The 11,794-nt window shown below is 40.1% G+C and overlaps 1 protein-coding gene across 1 annotated transcript; it reads left to right on the forward strand.

Moving 5' to 3' along the window:
- Positions 1-1,143: 1,143 nt before the first annotated feature.
- LOC146640045 (solute carrier family 25 member 44-like) lies at positions 1,144-9,450 on the forward strand. The gene is made up of 4 exons (XM_085357252.1): positions 1,144-1,314; positions 2,057-2,725; positions 2,882-3,009; positions 9,208-9,450. The coding sequence occupies exons 2-4, from the start codon at positions 2,098-2,100 to the stop codon at positions 9,397-9,399; spliced, it is 948 nt and encodes a 315-aa protein (XP_085213378.1). The 5' UTR covers positions 1,144-1,314; positions 2,057-2,097; the 3' UTR covers positions 9,400-9,450.
- Positions 9,451-11,794: the final 2,344 nt, after the last annotated feature.

Here is an 11,794-nt window from a genome sequence, read left to right on the forward strand (position 1 = left end):
TTCCTCACAAACACCGGCGTACCGCGTCAGTGAAGTAGCCGCTCAGCAGCGCCACCTCTCAGTGGGAGGACCGATCAGTCTGTAACACAGTGCACAGCTCACTGACTGCTGGTTAGTGATGTACTTGAACACTCCCTAATGGCACTTTTAAAAATGACAACTTTACTGAAGCAAAAGTACATCCTCCTCCTTCTTTCATCTGCTCCCTCTAGGGGTAGACACAGCGGATAAACTGCCTCCTCTGTCACACCAACCCTTTGCATATGGGTTGTATGTCCTCCTGTGAGGAATTTCTCTGTTTTTCCTGCCTGGCAGCTCTATTTTTAACATTCCTAGTCCAATACACCCACTGTCACTCCTCTGCACATATCCAGGCCATCTCAGCCTTGCCTCTCTAACTTTGTCCTCAACCTGAGCTGACCGTCTAGTGTACTCATTTCTAATCCTGTCCATTCTGGTCACTCCCAGTGAAAAACGTAAACTTTGCCACCTCCATCTCTTTATTGTCAGCAACACTGTTTTGCAGCAATCTTGTAAACATACCCTTTCACTTTTGCTGCCATGTTTTTCTCACAAATAGTCACTGTCTTGTGCAGAAGCAAAAATACTAAATGACGTCTGAGCCATGGCACATGACACAGTTTAGAGTCATAAGGTCATTAGGTATGTTTTTACATGTTGTGGGTCATTGTTGTCATTGAGTTGAACTATTCTTCTGTTTTCAGTTATACTTTTTTCCCCTTTTCTTTCTTTCTTTCCTTCTTTCTTTCTTTAGATTGTAAATATTTGCTTTTATTAATTTGGTAAAAATCAATGGAACACCAAGATTATAATATCCTTAGGAACATATTTTATACCATGGATGGTCAATAAATTAAACCAAGTCGCGTTCACTATAATAAACGCTACTTAAACTAATATCAGAAACTGGGCCCTGATAAAGTATATATTCAAAACAAAATTCGGGTAAGTTGCCCTTTCTTGCCTCTTGAACTTGCTGAAATACATTTACTACTCCAGCCCTGGTGGTGCGCGACAGTAACGAGACAGCTGAAATATCCGGAAGCGTAAAGTAAAAGAAAGCGAAGAAGACACTTTGCATGTGATTGGCTGTTTGAACAGCATGGCGTTTGAATGGGAGCAGGAAGATCTCGGAGAGTTAGCCGACTAGCTTGGAAGTTAGCCAACTCCGTGTTTTCTTGTCTTTCACCCACGCTAGCTTTAGTTACACATTCCCAGTCGTTTGTTGACGCGATGTTTCATGCTCGACTTACACTAAGCAGATGACTCTGAAATAAACACATGTCCGAATAGGTAAGTAGTCACGAAGCTAGTTAACGTTCAACCAATGCTAACATCGTTTACCCCGGGGCTAGCGCGGCTTAAGCTAAAATATGTTAGCTAACAACGCTAAACCAGTAGGTGGCAACTGGCACGTTTTGTGAAGCTCTTGGCTTGCTCAGTGTGTTAGTTGCTATATTAGGTTTACGTGTTGTTTTCAGCTGAAACACTGGCGCTTCAGTTGACTCCACGTTTACTCAGAAACGCGGTGTCCTCTGATACCGGGGTCAGCTACATTCTCCTATAATGTGTACATATATAATCAGACATTTGTAAGAGCATGATAGTACAGTTTTTACTTAAGACACTTATTTCTTTAGAAACAGCCTTTTAGCTTTGATTTGCTAGTGTCAGCATGACCCTTGAACTCATTCGTAGATAACTGGATGTAAGTTAAACATTACTGCTCAAGGAGAAGTAACAACCAGTTTTGTATTAAAGGCATTTCGTAATATATTTAGGTAATATTAGGAATGACAAAATGGTACAAGATCGCCTAAATTGGAGAGGTTATTATTGCATCCAGGAGGATTTTCATGAAGTTTCTGCACTTGCCCTTCATCTCCAGAATACAGTGTCTAAAAGAGTTTCAGAACACAAAATGTTTGCCAGTTTTTCATTTTGAATATAAAAAAACCCCCCACACAGTTTCTTTTAGCTGCCACTTTAAAGACAGTTCTGTTTTCTTTCCTTTTTTTTCCCCTCCGTGTGTTAGACAAGAATCCGTCTGATGAGGGGGCACCTACAGCTGTCAGGATGCAGCAGAAAAGGAACATCCAGATCATCGAATGGGAGGACCTCGACAAAAAGAAGTTCTACTCCTTCGGGTTGTTCATGACTATGACAATCCGGGCCACAGTCTACCCGGCCACTCTGATCCGGACTCGACTACAAGTGCAGAAGGGCAAGTCACTCTATGGCGGCACCTTCGATGCCTTCTTCAAGATCCTGCGGGTGGAGGGCGTACGAGGCCTGTATCGTGGCTTCATGGTCAACACCTTCACCCTCATCTCAGGCCAAGCGTACATAACCACCTATGAGCTGGTGAGGAAGTACGTTTCGCAGTATTCAGAGGACAACACCGTCAAGTCACTGGTGGCGGGGGGCTCGGCCTCCCTGGTCGCTCAGAGCATCACTGTTCCCATTGACGTCATATCTCAGCAGCTGATGATGCAGGGCCAAGGGCAGCACCTCACACGCTTTCGGCTTGACTCAAACACTGAGACTGGAAAGCCAAAGAAAGTGTTTGGCCAAACCAGGAACATTATTGCCCAGATTTTTGCTGCTGATGGGTTTAGGGGTTTCTACAGGGGATATGTGGCTTCTTTACTCACCTATATACCGAACAGTGCTGTGTGGTGGCCTTTCTATCACTTTTATGCTGGTAAGTGGAAGCTATAGTGCAGTTTCTTGACTTTGAGGCTGTAAGTCTGTCTTATCTTTTGTGTCTTCATTATTTTAGTAAATTTGTAGTGTGAATGAATGCTTCATGGCCTCAACATGTGATTAATACCATATCTGCATGTGTAATGTTCTGCAGAGCAACTCTCTAAACTGGCTCCCAGCGACTGTCCTCATCTGATCTTACAAGCCATGGCTGGACCACTAGCTGCTGCTACTGCCTCTACTGTCACCAATCCAATGGATGTGGTCAGAGCCCGAGTCCAGGTAGGGCTGCTCAATTAATCGAATTTTAATCACGATTACAATCTGGGCTTTCAACGATCATTAAAAATGACTGAGCCGATTATTAGCCCCTCCCTCGTGCTTTACTCTCGCGCTGCTCCGTGTGGCAAATCGAGCGCACCTCTCTGCATTTTGAACACGCGTCACAACAATTAAGAGGACCCAAGGGAAGCTCGGAAAGCTAAGCAGAAGTTATTCGGAGAGGAGAGTGACTGCCGGTGGTTGAAAAGAGAGGTAAAAAAAAACTTCAGTGGTGTGGAAACATTGTGGGTTCGCGGAGTCAGACGTGGATCAAGTAGACATAGTGTGTAAACTTTGCTACAGTGTCGTAGCTGCACCACAGAGCAACACTGCAAAGTTCACTAAACATAGAGGTTTACATTTTTCATTTATTTTTTATATTGCAAACATTTGCACTGTTATCAGTATTTGCACACTATTTTATATTATTTTTTAAAGTCATTATTCAATACATTATTGTTAACCCTTTAAATCCCTGTAGAACCAGAACCGCGTAAGCTAGCGCAATAATTTGTTTTGCATATGCGCGAAGCAGCGGTATTTGAAAAAAATAGAGTGCATCGCAAATCTGGACCCATATGAAATACGGCAGTGGAGTAAAGACCCAGACGACTTGCCGCCACTGTCCTACCCCGATATCTTCACCTATCTTGTTTGTGGAGTAAGCGCTTACACTGCGAACCAGTTTCGTAATTACAAGTCACTGGAGGCGCATATCCAATTTACAAATGGCTGGGTGCAAGATTTGGCTATTTTCAAGCCGCCAAACTCTGAGTACGTCATCATTCATACCAAGGTAAGTCAGCTGGAGTGCATCGAGTGAAATAGCCATTTTCCACCCCCCACCATAATTAATGTTATACATTTATCATTAAACTGCTAAAATATCGTTATCATATTATGTGCCCATAATTGTAAAGTAGATGCAAATTAACACATTGATAATTGGGCAAATTATTAACGCCAATTTGTGTCCTCCCTGTCTCCTCCTGCGAATCTTTACATAGCACATATGTCTGCAAAGTCACTCCATTCGATGTTTGATCGCAATTTCTATAACTTCCGAGACCACCAACGATAATATTATTCAGCTATAAAGTGTGATGTGAACATATTTAGAACTTACCGGAATGAAAATGTCTTGAGCACACCAGCTGATATCTGGAGACGTAACAGAACTTGATATCAGCTCGTCTCACGGCTGCTATCGAGGCTAGACGCCTTCGTTTGGTAATATCCGATACATGAGCTCCTTCATGTTGCTTCCAGGTTGGGAAAGCATAAAAAGACAATCCAAACTTATTCCCGTGCCGGTCGTAAGATCGAACATTGCAGCCGAGCACACAGCAAGTACGAACCATGGCTATGCTTTCGCTCCTTACTTAGACCCCCAAAATGGCGGATCGGGCCAAAATCCTTTCCACGCCCACCCCCGTGACATCACGCTCCAAAGCCCTATTCCAGAAACAGGCTTTGCCGATCTGATCAGCTGTTCATAACACTTCCCACATTGAAACAGACGTCAGAGCGAACTATCGCATGTCTGCCAGTTCCTGTCCGAAACCGGAAGTGACGTCATTTTCGCAGGAAATGTAGTTTTTTACTTGTAGGCCTTAAAAGCATATACTGGTGTTTTTATAGGTCATGTTTGACTCTATACTTTTCTGAATAGTTTCTGGGATGCTTAGAACTCGAATTGCACTGCTGGAAATTTTTAAAATTTTGATGGATATGCTGTTTTCTTTGCAAATTTTCATCATATGTTTGTTTTTCCTGCAGTATATAGAAATTGCTGTATCTCCAAAATAAAACTATGAAGACACTCAAAATAAATTTCCTGTGGTGGGAAACTATTTTTTGCAACTTTTTTGTATTTAAAGTTTTGAGGGATAAGCCTCTTAAATTTCCCCAAGTAGAAATATATGTAAAAAAAAAACCAAACAAAAGCGATTTTCAATTTTTTTGTAGTTTATTGCACTTTTTTGCAATTAATGTAATTACTATGGACTTAATGCATACATATTATTAAAATATGGGCTATAACAGTTGTATTGATGTATAGCAACTTGAAATGCTCACTTGAAATGGCACTACAGCATGTAAAAAAAAAAAAATATAAGCTCTGGTGGACTTGGTTCTATAGTAGGTCTTAAAGGGTTAAATAAATATCGTCAAATAATCGAGATCTCAATTTCAGTGAAAATAATCGTGATTATAATTTTTGCCATAATCGAGCAGCCCCAAGTCCAGGTAAGCTATTATATTTCTCACCAAATACAAATGTTGGAAGTATAGACTGTATATAAGGGAAAACTCCTTCCTGTCGAATGGCATACAGGTGGTGGCACCTTTGGTTGCAAAAAGAAGTCTGTGTGAAAATGACCCTTCCTATTCTTTATCACCAGCAGGATTGCCTGTGCTTCCAGCTTTGCATATCCATTTTTAAATGCTGGTAGAAATGCAACCAAATAAGTTAGAGCATTATTTTTTTTGCATATAAAACTCCAGGAGTTGTGCTTATATCGTGCCTTCAGCGTGTCCCAGACCGCTGTTTCCTTCTGCTAATGTCAATCACGTGAAAAGCATGTGCAACAACAAAAACATTATAATGCTGATGCAGGTGTTTTATCAATATGATCAGCTGTTCACAGCGCTTCCTGTGTCGCAATATATATCACCACGTTTTCATCATAAACTGTTAAATGTTTTCATGAGTGCCAATAACTGCGAAAACAAAAAGATGTAATTCCTCCCCCCCTTTTTTCCCTCTCCAAGGCTTATCACAGCTTCACTTGTGTTATTAAAAAGTCATGTTTGACTTTTGTGCCTTAGAAGTTTGAATGCACTTTTGGAAATGGTCTGTGTTGATGTGCATGCATACGTTTTGCATATTGGCCACAATATACATTTATTTTCATTTTTGCTGCAGGTTATAGCAAGAGTACCTCAAAATGAAGTTATGAATAATGTGTTTTAAAAAACATTTTAAGCTTTTTGGTGGTCTGTTGCACTTTTAAGCAATTTATTTAGTCTCTCTGGACTTATTGCAAACATATGATTAAAATTTAGGATATAGAAGTTATATTTATGTATAGCAAGTTGAATGTGTTGCAAAAAATGGCACTAAAGTCAAAGTTAGCTTTATCTTCAAAAACCATATGTACAGATTATACACAGGAATTTTAAATTGCAGCGCTCCCACGGCCCTCAGTGTTACACTAAACAAACATAAACATTTTATATACACAACAGAGTCCAACACAATCCACTTGTTTGAAGTCAAGAGTTCATGTGCATAAGTCAACTGCACATTTCTATGTGAAGCTTGCATGTTCCCTCTGTGCTTATGTGGCCTTCTTGCCCACATGGCTGCCTTGCCACAGTCCAAAAACACCCATGCTAGCATAAATAGTAGTTATAAATTGGCTGTAAGTGTAAATGTGAAGAGTTGTCTGGGTGTGTGTGTTACAGTTGAATCCTTGTAGAGTCTGTGATGTAACGTACACATGTGGCCGAGGCTGTTACCAGCATTCATACTTGCGGGTGTTAACCACCTTGTAATTATGTCCAGGTGTCTTATATGCGATGGCAGCCTTGATAGAAACAAATCTATAAAGTCATTATAAATAATGCTGTGATTATTAGGTGAGGTGGTGATGGTTCTGTCACTGATAAACTGAAGAACTGCAGAGAAAATGTAGCCAGAAATGCACAGGAGGGATCGAAAGTACAGAAAAGGCCGATTACACTGGTTGCTCCATTGATGTGACGTGTAGTTACATTTCCAGAGAGGTGCATGTCATGTCGGGTTATGCCATGGGTGATAGTGTAGAGTTTCAGAGGTGTTTGTGGTTATGACATACCTACAGTGATGTTTCAATGCAGAAGTCAAAATCAGCTATTAGCCCAGTGACAAATTGGCAACCTGTCCGAGGCGTCGTCCCCCTCCACCACCCTTTAATGGATGGTCTCATTTGAGTCAAACATGATCAGGAAATGTCATTTATTTATTTATTTATTTTGGATCGGTGCTATTCTTCTTTAAGTTCTCTCTAAACCATAGATGATCTGGTAGCCCTTACTTCAAGACCAGGGCCCTATTTCAGGAAGCCGGTTTAGTGCAAACTCTGAGTAAGTATACCCTGAGTTAACGAAAACTCTGGGTTTTCGGTTTCACAAAGCGAGTTTAGATTAATTCTGAGTGAGTTACTATGACGACACACTCCGTGAAGCTAACCTGCCCCCTAGCAGGTTTACTTCAACTAACCCTGACCTTCTCCGCCTCTTTGTCAGAAACCTGACTGTAGGAAGTGTCAGACATGGCGTGCTCCTTCCTTGAAGAGCCAGCAGATGTTGAAGCCCAAATTCTCCGCAGAGCTCTCCGCCGGGAGAGAGTGATTAGAGCGCGTTTGGACATTTTATCATTTCCTGATGATTTTCTGTGTGAACGTTACCGTTTTTCAGCACAATCTATAATTTATTTGAATAACATCCTCAGGCCTAATATTGCTCATGTGACACATCGCGGACATCCTCTCAGTTCTGTACATATTATTTGTATTGCACTTCGGTTTTTTGCAAACGGGAGCTTTCTGTATAATATTGGTGACGCTGAGCACGTTTCCAAGGCTACCGTCTGTCGGGCAGTCAGGAATGTTACAGTTGCACTGAAACGTCTCGTGTACTCGTTTGTGGTGTTCCCCGGTCATAGACCCACAAGATTCATCAAAGAGGGATGCCACAAAATTGCAGGTATCAGGATGAACAAAACTTAATTCATGATGTGGTGATACTTGAACTACTACTTAAATTTTACATTTATTCTCACGGTTCCCAGGCGTGATTGGCTGTATAGATGGCACTCACATTCCAATCATTGCTCCTTCAGTAAATGAAGGAGACTATGTGAACAGGAAGTCTTTCCACAGCATTAATGTGCAGGTACATAGTTCCCTGTAGCATTTCAAACTAACAAATTATTTCATTATTAGTAATGGATGCTAATTTGTGTTCTCTGCACTGTGAAGATCATATGTGATGCTGCCAACATTATCACAAATGTGGAAGCCAAGTGGCCAGGCTCTGTGAGTGGTGGTGGTGGAGGACCCCCACCTGTTTTTCGGGCCTCCGCTTTTTTTTCTGTTGGCTATAACGGGTCACATTTGAGCATACAGAGTAAGCAAATATGTACTTGTAATGTGCTCAGATAATTTCAATAAGTGCTTACAGAGGGGAAATTAATGTAGCCTCTAACTGCAATTGATTTACATCGGACAAACAGACCAAGCACTATGGCTCATAATACAATTACACCTTACCTGTTTGGACTATATTTTTATATTTCATTTTTACTTGCTGCCAGGAACGTTTGGGGCCTGTTGGGTTGCACCTGCGCTCACATCACATCACAAAATCAAATGTATGAAATACAAAATAAAATAAAATAAAATAAAGTGTTAAATGGGTGGAAATCCCTAGATCAATGTTTAAATTAACACTCACGCATCGACTCTGTCGGCTTTGTTTTGCCATGCATGCTCTCTTTCTTTTGCAGCTGAGGCTGTGTTACTTTTTTTCCGCAAAATTTGCATGTTATCGGCATATGCTGCCATCAGAATTTCGGCCTCAAGCGCTGTGAAATACATTGACCGCGCCTTCTTTCCCTCCGTCTCCATGGTGACTCGCTCAATCTGTGCTCCACTAATCAGGGCTTTATGTATCCTCGTGCGTGCGCTTAACTTGGGGTTAAAGCAACTCCGCGTTGACTGAACTAATTGTTATCAGCCTTTCTGAAACCGAATATTCCGAGTTGGACAGTTCGGGGTTACTCAACCCTGAGTATCGTTTTTCACTCTGAGTTTTCTAAATTGGCTTCCTGAAATAGGGCCCAGGTCCAGCTTGTAAAACAAACAAACAAACAAAAAAAAAAAACATGACCAAAGAGTAAAACTTTATTTTGACAATGACTCACAATTTTTTTTATTTTTTTTTTTTTTGAACTAACTCGCAGTTTCTCCCTTAAAGCGTAAATATTACATTACTAAACGAAAATAAGGAAATGTTTGCCTTGACTGACTAGATTAAACACATTACCCAGCCCTACTCTTAGCTGTGATGTTTGTGTGGTTCTAAATGGTAATGGGATTTGTATGTGTTTAGGTTGAAGGGAGGAACTCCATCATTGAGACGTTCAGGGAGCTGATCAAAGAGGAGGGCTTCTGGGGATTGACCAAAGGACTGTCTGCACGCATCATTTCATCCACACCCACCGCCATCGTCATGGTGGTTGGCTATGAGACACTAAAGAAACTGAGTTTGCGACCAGAGCTGGTGGATTCAAGACACTGGTAGAAGATATCTGGAGAGACAATATAAGGACCAGTTTGTTGTGCCACTTGTAGCCCTCAACCCTAATTTAGACTTTGTGTGTAAGTACTGAGTGAAAAAGGATTTGCTTTAATTGCATTTAACAGCCCTGGGGTCAAAATGGAGTAATTTAAATACACACTATGAATTCTAATCTTCAAACTTCAAACCAACTTCAAACAAACAAACCAGTAACCTTAACATGAATTACCTGGTTATTAAGAATATTAACCAGGTTTACAGTTTTTATGTGTTGCCGATTAACAGAACCTGCTGCTGTTTGGTACGAATTAAAGGGGTGATGCCATTTTGTTTCAGTAATGGCGAGGGCATGGAAGATAATGCAGCCTAATGGGACTTACTTTATATATTTACTTTATATATTTGATCCTCATGTGTTGGCATTTTGATGATTGAAAGTCTTGTTTGAGGACCTTTGCTGTGGAGAGTTGATTGCTGACAGTTATTATGTTTGATCATTTGTGTGAATAACCAGATGGTTACTGTAGTAACCTGTGTTTGTGCTCTTCTAAAAAAAGCCAAGATGTGTTTTGATGATGGTTTGGATGAAGTTCATTTAACTGGCGATGATGCATTCACATCAGCAGTAAATAAATCTTTCCCAAGTGTTTGTGTCCTTATGTTCACCAGACTGGCTTTTATCTCCGTTTGAAGTTCCTTTTTCTTGGCCTTTTTTTGTTGTTGTTTTTTTTAAAACCTGCCTTTTTAATGCGAATGCTTTTTAAAGCTGTGTGCATCAGCCAGGTTGCATTCAAACATTTCACTTTAGAATCTACAATGTGACAGATTTTTATTTTGATTCAAAGTCCTCATGCACTTGACACGATCCAAAACATGGTACATATACCGTATAATGTTTTATTTACACTTTTTACTGACTTTACTGAGGGGTTTTATTAGCAGTGTTGAAAATATCACTGTGATCAAGCTGGTTAGTAAAAGGCTCATTTAGTGTTTTGTTATCTAACAGGAAGGCGACTACAAGTGAAATCTTTCCATTATGCTCGGGCTGTGACTCTAACCTGGTTGTGAACTAACTGCTGTTTCGCTATTGTGACAGTATATGTGCAATAATGTGAATGCTTTGTCCATTTCAGCACAATGTATTTGTATGTTTCCTCTAAGCTGTGTGAATTTTAAAAAGACCTAAATTATTATTTTTTCAGGTTTATTTTCTTTTGGGGAATATGGTGACTAACATTTGCGTAACTTTGGGCTCACAGAGGTGTTTTTAGTTGCACTTTGTAGAAGGTAGTCAATTACAAAACAAAACATTTATTTTAAATAATCTGAAATGGTCAGATTGTAGAAAGGATTCTAAGACAGGAGAAGGTAACGTGTCTAAACGTTTAGGTGGAGCCATAACTGTCCATGTGTTAAGTTACGCGTACGTCTGCTGTGTTGGAATAACTCACGGGATCCCAGTTGGACTTTGGAATGAACCAAAACTAAGACTCCATATGGATGAGCTGGGAATTCATGCAAAATGGTTTTTTAAGATTAATACTTTTTTCCCCATTTTCATTTATGCAGCCTCGAGTGACTAATGAAAGTGATATATTTTTGTCTTTTACTGTAAATCTAAACCTGATTATGTCACGCAGAATACACCTGGGTTCATATCATGTGTCAGTGTGTCTTCAGGTATTTGTTCAATAAAACATAAGAGCTATAAAAAGGAGTCTGTCAGTTATTATAGTTTTTTCTTTTGGGGGGGTGTTTCTACTTGAATCTTTGACTTTGCTTTTAATCCAGTAGTTTCCATATTGGGTTTTCTTGTTTCTGTTCAGTTTTTATTTATTTCCAGTTTAATTTTTGATTAGTTTCAGTGTTGGCTTTAGTGTTGTTATTGTTTTTTATCTTAGTTATTCAAGGAAATAATCTCACTGAGATTAAAATCTTTTTAATTATTATTGTAATGAGGGTGCATGTCAATATTGTGCATTCCTGTGTACGGTCCTTGGGGAGTTCAACGTGCAGATAAGAGGGTCTGATGGGACAATGTGTTTCCTTGATGTTCACCTAACCGTAAGGCATCCATAGATCTTATCCAAGGTGACGCTCTGGCACCAAAGGTCATATCTCATTATGTTAGTTAGATAATGAGATGAAAGGATCTACTTTGCAAAGTCCACTGGGTTTAAATGGTGTTATTCCCAATAGAATAGCTTTGCAAATATTTTAGTGTGAAGACTGGAATCCTTGTTATCATAATAATAAAAGTGCTAGTGTACAGTCACACGTTCTCAGTTCTTCAGAAAGGTCACTGGAGACCTACACGAGTGAAAAACCCTGACTCTTTAAGATCAGATTAAACAGATTGCAGCACCAACGCAACTGACACGTACGTTAAAAAGCT

The sequence above is a fragment of the Diplotaxodon limnothrissa genome, linkage group LG1 (assembly GCF_057381915.1).
Source record: "Diplotaxodon limnothrissa isolate DT_005_m linkage group LG1, D_limnothrissa_male_GT1.1, whole genome shotgun sequence".
NCBI lineage: Eukaryota > Metazoa > Chordata > Actinopteri > Cichliformes > Cichlidae > Diplotaxodon > Diplotaxodon limnothrissa.

Coding starts and splice junctions, on each gene's coding strand:
- LOC146640045 (XM_085357252.1), top strand. CDS start 2,098: ATGCAGCAGAAAAGGAACATCCAGATCATCGAATGGGAGGACCTCGAC. Junction 2,726..2,881: donor TTTCTATCACTTTTATGCTG/GTAAGTGGAAGC, acceptor AATGTTCTGCAG/AGCAACTCTCTAAACTGGCT. Junction 3,010..9,207: donor TGGTCAGAGCCCGAGTCCAG/GTAGGGCTGCTC, acceptor GTATGTGTTTAG/GTTGAAGGGAGGAACTCCAT.